The 18,580-nt window shown below is 39.1% G+C and overlaps 1 protein-coding gene across 4 annotated transcripts in view; it reads right to left on the minus strand.

Annotated features, from left to right (window-relative positions):
• Window positions 1-18,580, minus strand: part of Syt1 (Synaptotagmin 1) — a 327,591-nt gene that overhangs the window by 47,837 nt on the left and 261,174 nt on the right. For 2 of the 4 annotated variants that reach the window (XM_067153882.2, XM_067153880.2), the window contains exon 8: window positions 322-430. In XM_067153882.2, coding sequence (XP_067009983.1) covers window positions 322-430 — 109 coding nt within the window. Of the gene's footprint in view, window positions 1-321; window positions 440-18,580 lie in introns of all 4 variants that reach the window. The other 2 variants (XM_067153879.2, XM_067153878.2) reach the window with 1 other exon arrangement.

An 18,580-nucleotide genomic window follows, 5' to 3' on the forward strand; every position in this document is an offset into this window, starting at 1 on the left:
ATTCCTGACCCGGTTGAATGACTGGAAACAGGCTGTGGATTTTTATTAAGATATAATTCACCACCCATGTAGGTACCCACAAGAAACATTTTTATCTGTAGGTTCAATTGTTTGTGAGAAACTGTACCTGAAAGGAACTTATACAATGACATGTGCTCATTCATTTCCTTTTTTTTTTTTTTGAGCGACTGTACATATTCCTCATCGTAACTTTTTCATCAGTATTTGTACAACCATATACCAAATTATTAATGCAACTAAATAAAGATGTATTAGATACTATCAATTTCAGGCTATTTGTATATATGAATAAACAGAGACCTGAAAGTCCTCCCACGTCCATCTTCTTCAGATTCTTTGCCTCAAGGATAACAACAGTCAGCTTTCCTGCCGTCGGCACATAACGCAAAGAGAAGCAGATATCTCCTAGCTTGTTTTCCTGGGGAGAAAGAAAATCATCACCATTCAAATCAAGCTCTAAGGTCATACCAGTGCTGTTAATTGATACCATAGAACTTCAAGCAGAAATCAAATATTTTGGCATAATATTACTACAAAGATTACAGCTTGGTTTAATGAATTTAAATAAACAGTACTATTTTAACTCTTATCACAACTAAAATAGACAACTATTCAGTTATCTTGATACTAAAATTCAGTTTATAATGAATGAAATACCCTGTTCAAAATTTTAAATTTATCGAGTATTAAACTAAACCAGAGAATTTCTTATATGAACTTAGATTCAGTTTCTTTATGGTCTGGTATGTTCAAAAGAATACAGAAATATTTAAACTTTTGAATACCTTAATGTGAAAATTGTGATATTGGTTTGCAGATCATTTTAGAAGTTATTCAAACAATCATATAATTCATTCATTATAAACTTGAGGGAGAAATTATTTTAACAGTTAACCTTTTTCAAAACAAAGAAAGAATTCACACAGTTCATATTAGTTGCAACTCAGCATGTGGAATTTTGTTGTTAACAGGTACTATATTCTAAAGTTAACAAGTTAAAACTTTACAAAAAGAGAAAAGAGAGAGAAATAAAAGAACCTGAAAGTGAATTTAAATCATAATTTTTGATGTTAGAATTTTATTCATCAAGTCAAGGCATAACTTTAGTTGCAACTAATAATAAAAATATAAACCATTTGAATATTTTTGAAGTGCTTTGTTTCATTAACAGACAATTAAGATTACTATTCATATTTTAATTAAATTTATAGCCAGAGATTTCATTGAAGTTTCTCATGTTAATGCTTGTTCAGGAAGTATAAGTTACAACTATCCATGAGGCATGTGAAAAACTTATCTGCCTTCATAAATTAATGAGACCATTATACTACATCATTATCATAATAGATCAAAAAAGAAAGCAGCCATTTTGCTGGTTATTATAGGCATTTATGTAATTGGGTCCTTACACCTAATCAGGGCCAATAATAATAATAATAATAATAATAATAATAATAATAATAATAATAATAATAATAATAATAATAATAATAATAATAATAATAATAATAATAATAATAATAATAATAATAATAATAATCATCATCATCATCATCATCATCATCATCATCATCATCATCATCATCATTATTTTGAAGTCCCAAGTAATTCTTTTGGTGGGTGTGAAGGTGGTATTCAAAACAAAACAAAAATAACATTGAGATTCACTCGTTCCCATCCCCATTCTTCCCCATAGCAGAACTAAAGTGACTTTTATACATTTTTGATGTGGTAAAATAGTGAATTAAGGATGGTACTCAACAATCAATCACAGGCCATTCAAGAAGATTCATTCAATGTTGCAGCATTACCATTATAGAAAAATGTTCAAGATTTTAGAAGGTTTCTGTTCATTTATGTATAGTACTTTTCAGTAGCCGAAATAGAACTTTAGAAGTGCCGGTATTCTTTCTCAGGTTCAGTTTGCATTATATCAGCTCAAAACATTTGCACATAAGAACTATCAGTAACACATTAGTCAGAAACTTGTAACTGTCAACATAGTATGCACCAAATTATGTCAACGTTAATTCTATGAAAGTGGGCAACTCATAGCTTAGTACCGACTTAAATCAAAGTTGAATCACAGTTTTTGTTTAACTGGAGTTTGAAAATGATGATTGATAAATCTAAATGAAGCTTTTCAACCTTACTCTAAGTTCCTTCCTCAAAGTATTATTGTAAAGTACTTTACATCATGTTATATTAGGGTTATGCAATACAGGGGTCATTGGGTTTATACATGACCAATTGCATAATGCCACGGCCAACTGGTGGGTGACTGTTGGAGCTACACGGGTCTGTTGTCATGAGCAGTGTTGTGTATGACCTTGTAGGTGGATGAGTGTTTTTGTGAGTGTCATGAAATGGTGCTGAAAATCTATTGACACACGCACGCACGCACGCACGCACTGAAACAGTATCAGAAAAATGGATTAACACTCAGGATGACTACCGCAAAACCTATTGTGGCCCATTACAAACAACAGGAACTTTCGGAGAAACATTTGCCAATATAAAATACCAATGTAAATGGTCCGTTATTGGACATTATAAATTTTCCAGCTAACTCATTCCTGGTTGCCAGCGTTTCGCCCCCGCGTGCTAGGCTGGGCTCATCAGTTGCTGACGAAAAACGCCAGGAAAAGGGCTTCAAAGAAATTGTCACCCATAGTGCTTCACGGGATTCACTGATTGGCATGCCATGAAAATCCACCATCCCAGCGTGTAAGATGATGATACACAAGGTTGAAAAGAATGTGAAATTGAATACAAGATACTTTCAGGAATCCATTATGATATCTATCTATTGGATAGATATGGCACGATTGTATGGAGTGGACTCAAACCAAGTGCAGATCAATATGGGCAGGCCTCCTGTCATAGCACCAAAACATCTCTGCATTTTTATCAGGAAATTCCAATTCAAGACATTCCATTTTTTAAAACTTTTGTGTGGCTATTTCTAGCCTGGTGCAGCTCTTGTAAGGCAGATTCTCTGATGACAGTGGGCAGCATCTTCCATGTATGGAAAAATGCGTATTGTGTTGTTATTGCGGTGGAGGACAGTGTTATTTGTAGTTCACGAGTTGCAGGGATGTTGGGGACAGTACAAACACACAGTCCCCGAGCAAAGGGAATTAACCATTTAAGGTTGAAATCTCTGACCCATCTGGGAATTAGAACACAAGGTCCTCTGAACTGAAGAGTACTATGCTGACCATTCAGCCAAGCAGCTAATACATCCCTATGAAGAACTCTGATGCCAGTCCAATGGATTTCTGCACATTTGGACTGTTGAAATTATGTCTCCAACATCACCATCCATGCACCCCAGAAAGCATGCAGGGAAGAATAGGTAAGGGCTAGGAGTGGGAATGAAGCGACTATGGCCTTAATTTAGGTACAGCCTGGTGTGAAAAGAGGAAACCATGGAAAACTATCTTCAGGGTTAGTGACAGTGGGGTTCGAACCCACTATCTCCAGAATGCAAGCCCCAGGGGCTCTGAACTTTGGAGCGTGGGTTGGCATTCACGGGGCCCTTAGCTGAGTCCTGGCATTGCTTCCACTTACTTGTGCCAGGCTCTTCACTTTTATCTATTCTATCCGACCTCCCTTGGTCAACTCTTGTTCTTTTCCAGCCCCGACGCTATTAGGTTTGCGAGCGCTAGGGAGTCTTTCATTTTCATGCCCTTCGTGGCCCTTGTCTTCCTTTGGCCGATATCTTCATTTTTCAAAGTGTCGGATCCCTTCCATTTTTCCCTCTGATTAGTGTTATATAGAGGATGGTTGCCTAGTTGTACTTCCTCTTAAAACAATAATCACCACCACCACTCTCCAGAATGCAAGCTCACAGCATTGTTATTATTATTAAACCCAGCTGGTTCTGCAGGAATAATTAGCAGAGTTTTATTTGATTCTTCCCAAATATGTGTCAGGGTATTTCAGATTGGTTAATTCTCTTTGGCTCAAGTACAATGTGCAAAAATCTTATCATATTTTACACTGTGCACATCTGGCTTTATGGCTCAATTGTTAAGATCTTGGTTTTCCATCCTGGGGTTCAATTTCCGGTCATGGCAAGGAAATTTACCAGTTTTATGTTTGTGTTGTCCTCATTTCTGCAATCTACACACTGCGTACAGCACTATCTTCTGACACACTAGCACACTGTTTCCCATACAGAGCAGATGCTGCCTATCTTCCTCAGAGGGTCTGCCTTATAAGGGCTGCGCCAGGTTACTATTTATTTATCGTACGGCTTTTAGTGGCAGGAGTGTCCAAGGACATGTTCAGCTTGCCTGGTGCAGGTCTTTTTGACTCCCATGGGCGACCTGCAGGTCTGGATGTGGGGATGATGATAATGAGGTAGGATGTCAGCATGTAGCCTTCTCCTGTGGAATAATACCAAGGGGTCTGCTCAAAGCTTTACGTCTCCATCTGACGGACGAATCACCATCAGCAGCGTCATATGCCCTCACTCCACACAAGCGCTGTGGAGAGGTTTGGAATTGAATCCAGGCTTTCAACGCGCAAATAGTAATTAGAAATTGTATACCATCGCCTCTCCTACCCTGCTGGCCAACATTCCGATGGTGAAATTTTTTCAAACAACGGGACTCGAACTGGCTAACCTCGGTGTCAGATCATATAGACTTAATGCTTTAACTATCATGGCTACCAGGTGGGCACCAGGTTGGTAATAGCAACATATTACACTGACAGTAATGCAGTACCTACTGTACAGAAATTTACCAAGCTCAGAATATTTTAAGCAAACCTCAGAACTATGGGAGAAATGCAGTTCCACTTTCTTTTGACAGGCCAGCAGGGACCCCTTTGGAATAATTTGGTGAATAAAATAGAATTAGATGAGGTGCTATCAATATTAATGGGGATTACAGATGAAAGAATGTAGAATTGTTTGAGTCAACAAAGAGGATGCGTCTGGATGTGTTAGGAGTTAATAATGCTTAGGTAAAGGGAGATAATGAGGAAGAGATACAGGATTATAAGGTTTTCTTAACAGGTGTGGAAGGGGGAAGGGCAGAATGTTGGGTAGGACTGTTCATTAGGAACACCGTGGCATGCAACATAGTTTCTGTTAGGCATATAAATGAACAAATGATGTGGATAGATTTAGCGGTTGGAGGAATTAGGACAAAAATTGTCTCACTGTATTCACCTTGGAAGCAAGCAGACGAGGATGAAGTAGAAAAGTTTTATGAAGCACTGAGTAGCATGGTAGATAGGATCAACAACACGAGCAGGATAGGGCTAATGGCTGATTTCAAAGCAAGAATTGGAAATAAAACTGAAGGATGTGAGAAGGTGATGCGTAGATTTGGGAAAGATATCGAATCAGTTAGGAATGGAAAGCATTTACTGAACTATGTTAGTGTGGGATTAGCGTTTGTGAATTCATTCTTCAAGTATATGGCTATTCACTGTTACATATGGGGTGGTGGGGGTACCAGATCCATAATAAACTATATCGTAACTGACTTTGAATTCATATCTAGAAATATAATTTTAAGGATTTTTGCTGATACAGACTACTGAAGTATCACTAGGCCTATGTGGAGAAAGTGAAGTCTGTCTGCAGGTGGATAAGGGAAGACATTGAAACGTTTCATAGAATAGACTATCAACAGGTTCAGGATATGGAAAGAGAATGAGTGTCATACAGGGATGTTGTAGTAGAAACAGCAAGGTCATAGCTAGGAGGAATAACAATGTGTAAAGAAGGGAAAAAGCAAACATTTAGGTGAGATGGTGAAGGTAGAGCATAATAAGGATGAGCGCAAGCAGGACTGCAAGAAGAAAATATGAAAGAGAAGTAAAAGGAAAAAAGACCAGTTGGCAGACCCAGAGGAATATGGACCGATCTGGTGAAGAAAGATGTAAAGGTTTTTTTTTGCTAAGGGCTTTACGTCGCACCGACACGGATAGGTCTTATGGCGACGATGGGATAGGAAAGGCCTAGGAGTTGGAAGGAAGCGGCCGTGGCCTTAATTAAGGTACAGCCCCAGCATTTGCCTGGTGTGAAAATGGGAAACCACGGAAAACCATCTTCAGAGCTGCCGATAGTGGGATTCGAACCTACTATCTCCTGGATGCAAGCTCACAGCCGCGCGCCTCTACGCGCACGGCCAACTCGCCCGGTAAGGTGTAAAGGAGAGAGGACAAGATAGGGAGAAGATTACGAGGGAACATTGGTTCATGGACAGACAAAGATGGACGGGGCTTGTACACCACACTCGGGCAACTGGAGATGGTGAACGACGATGATGATGAAAACTGACTCCAAACAAGAATGTATGTAGATAAGGAATTGTATGTAAGTGAAAGAAACAAAGTGAATCAAATAAAAAGAAAAAAAAATCTTGGGAAGAGGTATCAGTAATAACCTGGAATGCCTGGTCAGGGAAAGCTTTCTGGACTGTAGAAAAGAACTTTAGAAAGGAGAGGGAAAAGGAAAATGAATAGTGTATTAGATAAATAAGGGAACTCTTGTAGATCCTAGGGAATTACTGAACATGTCGAAGGTATCTTTTGGAATTCTTTTCGAAGTAAATATCCAGAACAATGGAGTTCATAGGAGGGAGAACAAAGATGGTAAATAAATTAAAGTGTCATAAAGCAGCAGGAATAGATGAAATTAGACCTGAAATAGTGAAATATAGTGGGAAGACAGGGATGAGATTGCTTCATAAAGTAATAGGAGTAGCAAAAAATGTGAGGAAAGTACCTTGTGACTGGTTGAAAGCAGTAATTGCACCTATCTCTAAGCAAGGGAACAGAAAGGATTGTAACAACTATTGAGGTATTTCATTGATCAGTATACCAGGCAAGGTGTTTGTAGATGTTTTGGAAGAGAGGGTTGTAGTCAATGGTGGAGAGTAAGTTGCATGAAAGCAGGTGATTTGATACCACAAAGGAGCTGTGTCAGGACCAGATTTACAAAGCAATTTGTTTATATGCTGTTTGGGTCACATAGCTGTGAACTTGCATTTGGGAGATAGTGGGTTCTAACCCCACTGTTGGCAGTTCTGAAGACAGTTTTCTGTGGTTTCCCATTTTCAGATGCTGGGGCTGTACCTTAATTAAGACCACAGTTCCTTCTTTCCCATTCCTAACCCTGCCCTATCCCACTGTTGCCATAAGATCTCTCTAATGAGTATGTTATGTAAACAAATAGCCGAAGAAAAGAAATATAAAGGACTGGAATTTCAGTTGAATAATTGAAAAATATTACAAGAGTAATACAGTTATAGTTAATGTACATAGATTTGGAGAAGGCATATGGCAGAGTACCATGCATGTATGTCCAACCCTTGTCCTATTTCCCTATGGGGTCAGGTATGAAACAAAATTAATCTTCATAGTGAGTTTTACAACCATATGTCCTTCCTGACGTCAGCTTCTTCAGAGGTGTTAATGATATGAAATGAATTATTATTAATTAATTAATTAATTAATTAATTAATTAATTAATTAATTAATTAATTAATTTATTTATTTATTTATTTATTTATTTATTTATTTATTTATTTATTTATTTATTTATTTATTTATTTATTTATTTATTTACTTATTTGTTTATTTTCCACAAATTGTAGATAAAATTCAGGAATGGTGAATGGACAAAGGGCATAACCCCACATACACGAATGTGCCTCCATCCAGTGACATGATATATGATAGTAGGATGAGAGAGGGTAAAACTCAGTGCTGGCACATGGGCTACTCCTGTCAAATAGCATCAAGGTTTCTTTTTTTTTTCAAGCCTTTATGTCCCCATGCGACAGATGAATCACCATCAACAGTGTTATATGCCCTTACTCCATATGAGCACTGTGAAGAGGTTTGAATTTAATCCAGGTTTTGGGCATGTGATCTAATGATATAGATGTTGATTCCCATAGGGAACCTGAAATATTTGTTCTGAATGAGTAAATTTATAATACCAATATAAATGGTCCGTTATTGGACATTATACATTTTCCAGCTAACTCATTCCTGACTGCCAGCATTTTGCTCCAGTGTGGTAAGTTGGGCTCATCAGTTGGTAAATAGCACACCACCAAGATACATGGCTAGTGCATACATTGGAGGCCACTGCGTAGACTACTGGAGCCACCGACAGTGTAAATGCACTATGAGAGACTTTGTCTTATTACAAAAAATTGATGTGTGCTTGGCCATCAGATGAAATAGATGCTGATTCCCACAGGGAACCTGAAATATTTGTCCCGAATGAATAAATTAATAATACCTATGCAGTGGCCTCCACGGTATGCACTAGCCATGCGTGTTGGTGGGTGTGCTATTTACCAACTGGCACACTGGGGCGAAAAGCTGGCAACCAGGAATAAGTTAGCTGGAAAATTTATAATGTCCAATAACGGACCAGTTATATTGGTATGATAAATTTACTCATTTGGGACAAATATTTGAGGTTCCCTATGGGAATCAACATCTATATCATCTGATGGCCAAGCAGGCATCAATTTTTGGTAATGAGACAAAGTCTCTCATAGTGCATTGGCACTGCCGGTGGCTCCAGTAGCCTACGCAGTGGCCTCCACAGTATGCACTAGCCATGCGTTTTGGTGGGTGTGCTATTTAATTTACCAACTGATGAGCCCAACTTAGCATACTGGGGTGAACGCTGACAGCCAGGAATGAGTTAGCTGGAAAATTTATAATGTCCAGTAATGGACCATTTATATTAGTATGCAATCTAGTGATTGGAAATTGTATACCACCTCCTCCCCTATCCTGCCAGCCAACATTCTGATAGTAAATTGCTTTTTCTTTTTTTACCAACGGTACTTAAACCAGCTAACCACAGTGTCAGACCATATAGACTTCACGCCTTAATGATCATAGCCACAGAGTACCATACTAAGAGAAAATACGCGTCATCCATATTAGGGGATTATGGAATTGGAGGTAGGTTATTTCTAGCAATCCAAGGCATTTATTGTGTCAATAAGGCCACAGTGAGAATTGATGCTAGAATAAGTTCTTGGTTCAAAGTAGTTACAGAGGTTGGTCAAGGCTGTAATATTTCACCTGTGTTATTCATTTAGGTGGAAATGTAGTAAGTTGTTTGGCCTATGTCAATGACTTGGTCTTAATGGCTGACTGTGCTGAAAGCCTGTAATCTAATATCTTGGAACTTGAAAATATCTGCAATGAGTATGGTATGAAAATTAGCCTTTCCAAGACTAGCCTGTAATGAGCTGGCCCTGTGGTATATGGGTAGCATGCCTCCCTCTTACCTGGAGGCCCTAGGTTTGATTCCCGGCCAGGTCAGGGATTTTTACCTGAATCTGAGGGCTGGTTTGAAGTCCACTCAGCCTACCTAATTAGAATTGAGAAGCTATCTGATGGTGAAACAGCGGCCCCGGTCTAGAAAGTCAAGAATAACGGCCGAGAGGATTCATCGTGCTGACCACATAACACCTCGTAACCTGCAGGCCTTTGGGCTGAACAGCGGTTGCTTGGTAGGCCAAAGCCCTTCAGGGCTGTAGTACCATGGGGTTATGTTAAGACTATATTGATGTCAGTAGGGAAGAAACCCAAAAGAACTGAATGCCAGGTCAGGAATACAAAACTGAAACAGGTAGATCATATCTGAGGATGGTAAAATAGAAACTGAGATTTAATCAACGTGCAGCAAAACTACTGCAGTGAGATCGCAGTTGCAATCAACAGTATTCTCTTTTTTTTTTTTTTTGCTAGGGGCTTTACGTCGCACCGACACAGATAGGTCTTATGGCGACGATGGGATAGGAAAGGCCTAGGAGTTGGAAGGAAGCGGCCATGGCCTTAATTAAGGTACAGCCGCAGCATTTGCCTGGTGTGAAAATGGGAAACCACGGAAAACCATCTTCAGGGCTGCCGATAGTGGGATTCGAACCTACTATCTCCCGGATGCAAGCTCACAGCCGCGCGCCTCTACGCGCTCGGCCAACTCGCCCGGTACAGTATTCTCTAAGAAGGAAGTCAGCTCCTGGATGAGACTATCTTTACACCATTTCTTTTTCAGACTAACTTTACCTGCATGGGTGTGAAAGCTGAGTGGACTCCAGAAATCTTACTAATTAATTGGAAGTAACTTGTAAAACAATGATGAGAATGATTGGTGGTATAAACAGGTGAGAACAATGGCAAAAGGGTACTCAGAATGTAGAGAAAAATGCTCAGTTAGGAATAAACTTGAGGGATAAATTGTACCTATAAACCAGCTTTGATGTGAGATCGTGTGAAGCAAATGTTGGAGGATAGGTTACCTAGGAGAAAATGGACTTTGCCATGAAGGATAAGAGAAGTAGAGGGATACCAAGGTGATGAAGACTTGGTTTGCTCCAAAGATCATCATGTAATCACAACAGACAAAACGACGCCTGCTGTAACCCATACCAGTTTACCAATGTGGTGTGCGCTTAAGAATCAATATAATGTACGATCACTCCAAACAATTATGGATTCCCATGGGTTCCCATGCTGAGAAACAATCACCATCAACAGTGTCTTATGCCCTCATTTTACATGTAGTCACAATTTTCAACAGTACCGAACGGCCCCGGACCATTGAGGTATTTCAGTCCATCGAACTTTACAAGACCTTGAGTGCCAGTTACATTTCTAGCTATTACTGTGTTGGTAGCTTGTGGAACTTGAAGTTTTAATTGCACTGATCTGGATATGATCCACACCCGTTTGTGGGATGGGGTTATAAGGTAAGTTCTTTAGGTCTTCAGTTCTGAAAACCTATGGTGTCATAGTTGTCTATTCTTCTGTTTCCTCATTGTCTTTTGAGGAGTTGTTTTTATCATTAGTGGGAGCATGGGCATTTGTTATAGTATAGATTTTATTAGATGCCTCTAAGGTGAGTGTTGAGAGTCATGGAGACTGTGATTTGAATTCTTGAACTGAGCTTATTTTTTTAAGGCTGACCAAAAATCCTGTTCCAAATTGTGGGACATTCTTCATCACTCTCTTCCCTGGTATACCTTTATAAAGTCTGTACCCTTGAGATTCCAAGATTTCCTGGTCAATTATTCTACTTTTAAAGTGTTTACTAAATGACATAGTACGTGAAGTGAACAGTTTAGACACAAATAAATATTTTAACATTTTCAATATTTATGTATAATTTGTTTTGTTGATGACTGTATTGTACAAATGTATCAAGTCCAAGGATTTAATTTAATGTTTGGCACTGCTGAAGAAGGGAGTAGTAGCTCTTGAAGCATGTATGATAGATAATTATAATAAAATGTAAAGTATTGACAAGGTGCAAAAGTATTTCATAGAAATTGGATACGGTATGTGGTATGTTTCAAACTGCCAGTGGTGAGTTGGTGTGGAATGACATAAGTAGAATAATAAGCTTAAGTGGAGCATTTAAATGTAGGAAAGATAATAATATGAAGATAAAGTTGGAATCCAAGAGAACAGATTGGGGTAAATATTCATTTATAGGATGAGGAGTAGGGACTGGAATAAATTATCAAGGGAAATGTTCAATAAATTTCCAAGTTTGTTGAAAATATTGAAGAAAAAGCTGGGTAAACAATTATAAACAAATGTAAATATGAGGTAAACAATTAAAGGGGATCTGCCAACTGGCCGACTGTTCTAAATGCAGATCATTGATAACTGATTGATTGCTGAAGTGATTAGAAAGTGTATACCACTACCTCTCCTAACCTACAAGCCAACATTTTGATACTGACAATTTTTCCACCAATGGGACTCAAAATGAGTCTGACCACAATCACTAAACTGCATGTCAAAATCCTGGGTTCAATTTTAAACCTGCAGTATACCAGCTTCCTACCATTCATAACAGTATATGTAGCTCAGTTACTAAGTGTTATGACATGCTCACAGAAGTGAGGAGCATGCTGACCGTAATCCAAAATAGGAAGAAAAATTGGATAGGGCATAAGCTAAGACACAACACTTTACTACGAGTAGCAATTGAAGGGATGATAAAAGGAAAATGAGGAAGGGGAAGGAGACGATACCAGTTATTAGACAACATTAGAAAAAGAAAGGAAGATTATGCAGAAGTCAAGAAAAGGGCACAAGATCGAGAGATATGGAGGTCACAGCCATGACTGGACCTGCCGGATGGCAGAACAATCTATGATGATGGACCAGACCATAGATAGCATCCCTAAACACCATGTAAAATTATTAATAAGTGACTTTAATGCTCAATTAGGGAGAGAAAGAAAATACCATAACATCATTGGAAAATGGCCAGCACACAAGAAAACAAATAAAAATTGGAGAGAGACTAGTTGACCTGTGTAGAAACCATAACTTAGTCTCAAAATCTACATGTTTTAAGAGAAAACCTCAAAAACTCAAAAAATGGAAACACCATGACTACACTAAAGGAGAGTGGCAACTGGACCACATCTGCAAGGACAAATACCACCACAAAGAGATCTATAACGTCTAAGTCCTCCAAAGAATAGACACAGGTTAAGATCACTTCATAGTTAAAATTAAAATTAAACTCGCTCCCCAGAGGAGACAACAAAAGCAAGCCCCTAAAGCTAAAAGAAAAATAGATCCTACCCAGCTAATCAACAATGAAAATTACCAAAAAGCAACTGAAAGAATAAAAATAACAGATAAACTTGAAGACTTAGTACACAACCTGGATCCAATTAAACCATGTAAAAAACACAGCAAATGTGATGAAACAGTAAAGAAAAGACATCAGGCATGGCTGTTACATCAGTCCCAAAAATCAGAAATATCCTAACAAAATCAAGTAAAACAGGGAAAAGAAACTACCCAAGTCTTAAGAAGAATAAAAAGACAGCATCATAAGGACATACTGCAAATAATTGAAGAAGAATTCAATAAAACTCAATCAAGAGACTACTACAAAACCTTCAGAAAACAGCTCTAAAAATATGAACCCCCGACTCTACTGATGAAGGATGAAAATGGTAAGCTGGCTCATAACAATAAAGACAATGCAGAAATTCTGGCTAAATATTTCAACAAGCTTCTAAATTGTAAGGAGCCTACAGAACTCCTTCATTTGGACACCAACACTCCAATAAGAACATCAATCCCCCCCCACAATAAAGGAAGTCTACCAAGCACTGAATAAATTAAACAACTACAAAGTGCCAGGAGAAGATCAGACCTTTGCGGAAATCTGGAAATATGCAGGAAGATCAGCAAAAGTTGCCCTCCATCAGTAACTTGTCTCTTGCATTAAGGAAGAACTACCAGAACACTGGACATTCATCCACTGCACAAAAAAGGAGACAAAACTAACCCTAATAACTACAGGGGAATCTCACTCCTAGACATAACATACAAAATCTTTTCAATAATCATCCCTAATAGGATAAGTTTACAACTTGAGAAAGACCTAGGAGAATATCAAGAAGGCTTCAGACCCTGGAGGAGCTGTCCTGATCAGATCATGAGTCTTAAGTTGATAATGGACAATAACAGGGGAAGAAACATGATAACATTTGTAGATTTCAAGAAAGCTGACAATTGCATCCATAGAGAATCTCTGTTAAAAATTTTAAGACACTTTGGACTACAACCCAAATTAATAAACATGATAAAATTGACTCTCACTAACACCAAATCAAAAGAGTATATCAGAGTCATTTGAAATTAAAACTGGATTACAGCAGGGAGATGGGCTCTCACCACTATTATTTAATTGTACTCTAGAAATGGTAATGATGAATCGTTTTGAAAATCATCATCATCATCAATGTCCCACTCCAGTTGCCTGAGTGTGGTTAACAAGTCTCCTCCACTCCTTTCTGTCCTTCCACTTTTCCTACTCCATTACTTCTGCCACATCCAATCTAGCTTCCCTAAATGTCCTTCCAGATCTGATTCATCCACCTTCTTCCAACTGAATTCTGGCTTATGAAATGCATTTATTCTGTTGCTGATGAATGTGGAGACTTCCTTTCCCATTAAAAATAAAGCAGGCAGCGAATGACAATGCCAATGGACCAAAACTTCTCATCGTCAAGAGCTACACTACCCATATGGGCTATGTTGAGAAGAGTGGTCATATGGCCAATCATGGTATTTACCACTGAATATGGAAGTGGACCAAGAAACTTTTTTTTTTTAATCTGCTCAGAACATGAATCCAGATCAACCATCCATTCATCATGACAGACCAAGTACAAGCATTGTACATCTCCTTTGCCTTGGCAGGAAGTGTCTCAAACATTGGCCTAGGGAAGGGTACATCTTGCAGGTGCAAAGCATGCTTGGATAACAAGGTACCAAGATAGAATTTCCATGTGGGTTTCGATTATGTGTGTACCCTTGTTTCAAGATCTACCGCACAAAAATCTAGTTTTGAGAACCATGTTCTCACAAGCTAGAATGTGAAACCTTTTGTACGTTTGAATGATGTGTTTGTGCCTTCCTTGTACAGTCTTCACCTCTGCAAATGGAGATGACTCAGCATAATTTGTGTATCATTGCAACAGATAATTTGTTTCCTGTCACTGATCTTGGAAAATGCACTGACACACCAAAAGTCATGGGATAGCAGTGTTTATCCCCCTATGGGTGGGGGCGGAAGAATAACACCCACGGTATTCCCTGCCTGTCGTAAGAGGTGACTAAAAGGGGCCCCATGGACTCTGAACTTTGAAGCGTGGGTTGGCGACCACGGGGCCCGTAGCTGAGTCCCGGCATTGCTTTCACTTACTTGTGCCAGGCTCCTCACTTTTATCTATCCTATCCGACCTCTCTTGGTCAACTCTTGTTCTTTTCTGACCCCGACGCTATTAGCTTTGCGAGGGCTAGGGAGTCTTTCATTTTCATGCCCTTCGTAGCCCTTGTCTTCCTTTGGCCGATATCTTCATTTTTCGAAGTGTCGGACCCCTTCCATTTTTTCTTTCTGATTAGTGTTATATAGAGGATGGTTGCCTAGTTGTACTTCCTCTTAAAACAATAATCACCAACACCACCACCACCATAGCAGTATTTAATAGTCAGTGACATCACCGTACCATGTCTTGAAAGTGCCCAAACCTGCATCAGGTGTGATCTGACATCTCAAGAGTTAGTGTAAACATGCAGCATGAATTATCGTCTGTCAAACTGTGCATGATAGTTCGAGCCAGATAGACGGAACATTCCACTGTCAGAGTTGTAATACCAGTATAGTTGGTCCGTTATTGGACATTGTAAATTTTCCAGCTAATTCATTCCTGGTTGCCAGTATGTCACCCCAGTGTGCTAAGTTGGGTTCATCAGTTGGTAAATAGCACACCTACCAAGACGCATGGCTAGTTCATACTGTGGAGGCCGCCGTGTAGGCTACTTGGAATCACTGGCAGTGCCAATGCACTATGAGAGACTTTGTCTCATTTTCAAAAATTGGCACAACACTGCAGCCCAGGTCTTCGATTCCTAGCACAACCACCAAGAGATTAGAGGCAATCCCAGCGTGAAATCAAGGTATGTCAAGCGCTGTGCGGTACCGTATGGTACCAGGCCCTCATTGAGAAACCAATCATCCTAGATTTAGAAAAATGACTTTCAAATGGGAATAATAAATAAAAATTAAAAAATCGAAACTTGAAAACTCCGGCGTTCCCAGATTAAGAAAATGAAAGATGTGTAGTGCTTTTGAAATGTGGATGTGGAGAAGGTGAAATGGATAGACAAGGTGAGAAATGAAGAGGTAGTGAGGAGGATAGGAGAGGAACCTAATGAGGGCAATCCAAAAGAGGAAAGAATCATGGTTTTGGGCACATCTTGAGGATGATTTTTTGCAAAGAATTGGGAGAACTGATGAGAAGAGGAAGATGAAGACCACAATGTGGAGTGTTGACAGACATCACGGAAGGAAGAACATATCAACAGATGAAGGATGTCGAGCTGATACCTGTCCTAGAACAGAGCTACCCGGAGAAGTTTGGTCCATATATCTAAGTTTGGTTCTCTCACTTATAACCAACAATTCTTCTTTTGACATAAATATGTCTTAGAGCTGGGGGTCATGCAAAAATTTGTGTAACAAAATAGTGTGTGACAGAAGTGTAACATAGCAACTGTGCAGGCTGTGATGTTAAGTATGGATGGATGGTCAGACAATGTCACCTAGCAACCGTGCAGGCTATGTCTTATGGCTGGTGGTCATCTGAAGTTAACAGCTGTTGATGAATGGCCATGTCCGAGAGGCATATAAGACATAACAATGATCATTTGATTTTCCCATCGGGAATTTTGACACCATTTCTTGTCGTGTTGTTGTTTTCTCTGAACCATAGTAGTTGAATGTATACCAGTTTGAAGCCAAGAGCAGGTAAACTAAGAGCTCTCTTCTGTTCTCCCTATGATGGCTACCCCATGTATTGTGTCTGTTATTTACAGTATCATATTCCATTTTTAAAATGTATGGCTCTGTGGCTGAATGGTCGATGTCATGGCTTCAGAGGGCCTCAGGTTTAGTTTCGGCTGGGTTGAGGATTTTAGCCACATGTGGTTAATTTCTCTTATGTTAGGACGCAGATATTTGTGTTTGTGTACCGAGCAAGTGGCTGTGCAGTTTGGATCACGTAGCTATAAGCTTGCATTCAGGAGATAGTGAGTTCGAACCTCACTGTCGGCAGCCCTGAAGCTAGTTTTCCATGGTTTCCCAATTTCACTCCAGGCTGTACCTTAATTAAGGCCACAGTAGCTTCCTTCCCACTCCTAGCCCTTTCCTATCGTTGCCATAAGACCTATCTGTATCGATGCAATGTAAAGCAAACTGTAAGAAAGAAAAAAGTGTTTGTCTTAATACACATCTTCATTTCCATTCGACAGTTTGACACATCACACCGCCAACATCTACAGAAACACACAATAGTCAAAATTTTCTGTGTAGATCTGGCATCAGAAATAGCATCTGGCAGTAAAACTGAGCTTCATTTACATGTAGTGCCTACAAGAAGAAGAAGAAAAAGAAGAAGAAGAATAATAAAAAAGAAGAAGAAGAAGAAGCAATGACAACAATCACCTCTTGACAGGTTGGGACTGTCTAATTGCTGGTCTGTCTGTTCCATTAGGATGCAATAAACAGAGATATATTTAGGAAAATTTGTATTTAAGCTATCCAGGCTCCCATTCACTACTATGGTACAGTTTCTTTTCAAATTCAATATTGAACACTAAATTATAAAGAATCATGAAAAAACTGCATGGCACAACAGTCCCAAAGGGCCTTGGCCTACCAAGCAACCACTCTTCAGCTCAAAGGCCTGCAGATTATGAGGTGTCGTGTGGTCAGCATGATGAATCCTTACTCCAATAAATACACATTTGATTTTTAAAATCATCCTGGCCAATACTTAGAGTTATTTGACTAATTATTTATTAACACCTAATATACCATACATGTTTCGAGGACCTTATTGTCTTCTTCCTCAGCGGTTGTTTTCACACTGCCAGATATCTTTTGCATCACAATGGTTACCGTAAGTTAATAAATGATGAAACCTCTTGGCCATTATTCTTGGCTTTCTAGACTGGGGCCACTATCTCACAGTCAGATAGCTCCTCAATTTTAATCATGTAGGCTGAGTGGACCTTGAACCAGTCCTCAGAACCAGAAAAAATCTCTGACCTGGCCAGGAATCAAACCCAGGGACTCTGGGTAAGAGCCAGGCACCCCTACACCATGGGGCTGGCAATCATGAAATGAAAATTGCTGAATATTTCCCTTGATATTGGATTTATGAAGAAATTTTGAAGGACAAGAGCTGTTTAAAATTCATTTGTGAATGTATCTCATGGGGACTGCTGTAAATATCTGGGTGTTAATATAAGGAAAAATAATCATTGGGGTAATCACGTTAACTAGGTTTAAATAAGGGTTACAGATCTCTTCATATGGTTATGAGGGTATTTAGGGATTGTAGTAAGGATGTAAAGGAGGTGGCATATGAATCAACGGTAAGATCCCAGTTAGAGTAAAGTTCCAGTGTATGGGCCCCTCACCAGGATTACTTAATTCGGGCGGGAATTGGAAAAGATCCAAAGGAAAGCAGCATGATTTCTTCTGGGTGATTTCCGACAAACTAATAGTGTTACAAAAATATTAGTCTCTGGGCCGGGAAGATTTGGGAGTAAGGAGGTGAGCTGCTTGACTAACTGGTATGTTTTTCTGTCAGTGGAGAGATGGTGTGGAATGACATAAATAGACTACTAAGCTTGAGCAGAATTTTCAAGCATAGGAAAGATCATACTATGAAGATAAAGTTGGAATTCAAGAGAACTAACTGGGACAAATACTCATTCACAGGAAAAGGAAGTAGGGACTGGAATAATTTACCAAGGTAAATGTCCAATAAATTTCCAACTTCTTTGAAATCATTTAAGAACAGGTTAAGTAAACAATAGATAGGGAATCTGCCACCTGGGCTGCAGCTCCAAATGCAGATCGGCTGTAACAGCCATATAGTTAGAATCTACTTTACAACATTTTTGTTCTCTGCAAAATTTTGATAGTATGAAGCTTTCAGTTTCC

Source organism: Anabrus simplex, chromosome 9 (assembly GCF_040414725.1).
Source record: "Anabrus simplex isolate iqAnaSimp1 chromosome 9, ASM4041472v1, whole genome shotgun sequence".
NCBI classification, from domain to species: domain Eukaryota; kingdom Metazoa; phylum Arthropoda; class Insecta; order Orthoptera; family Tettigoniidae; genus Anabrus; species Anabrus simplex.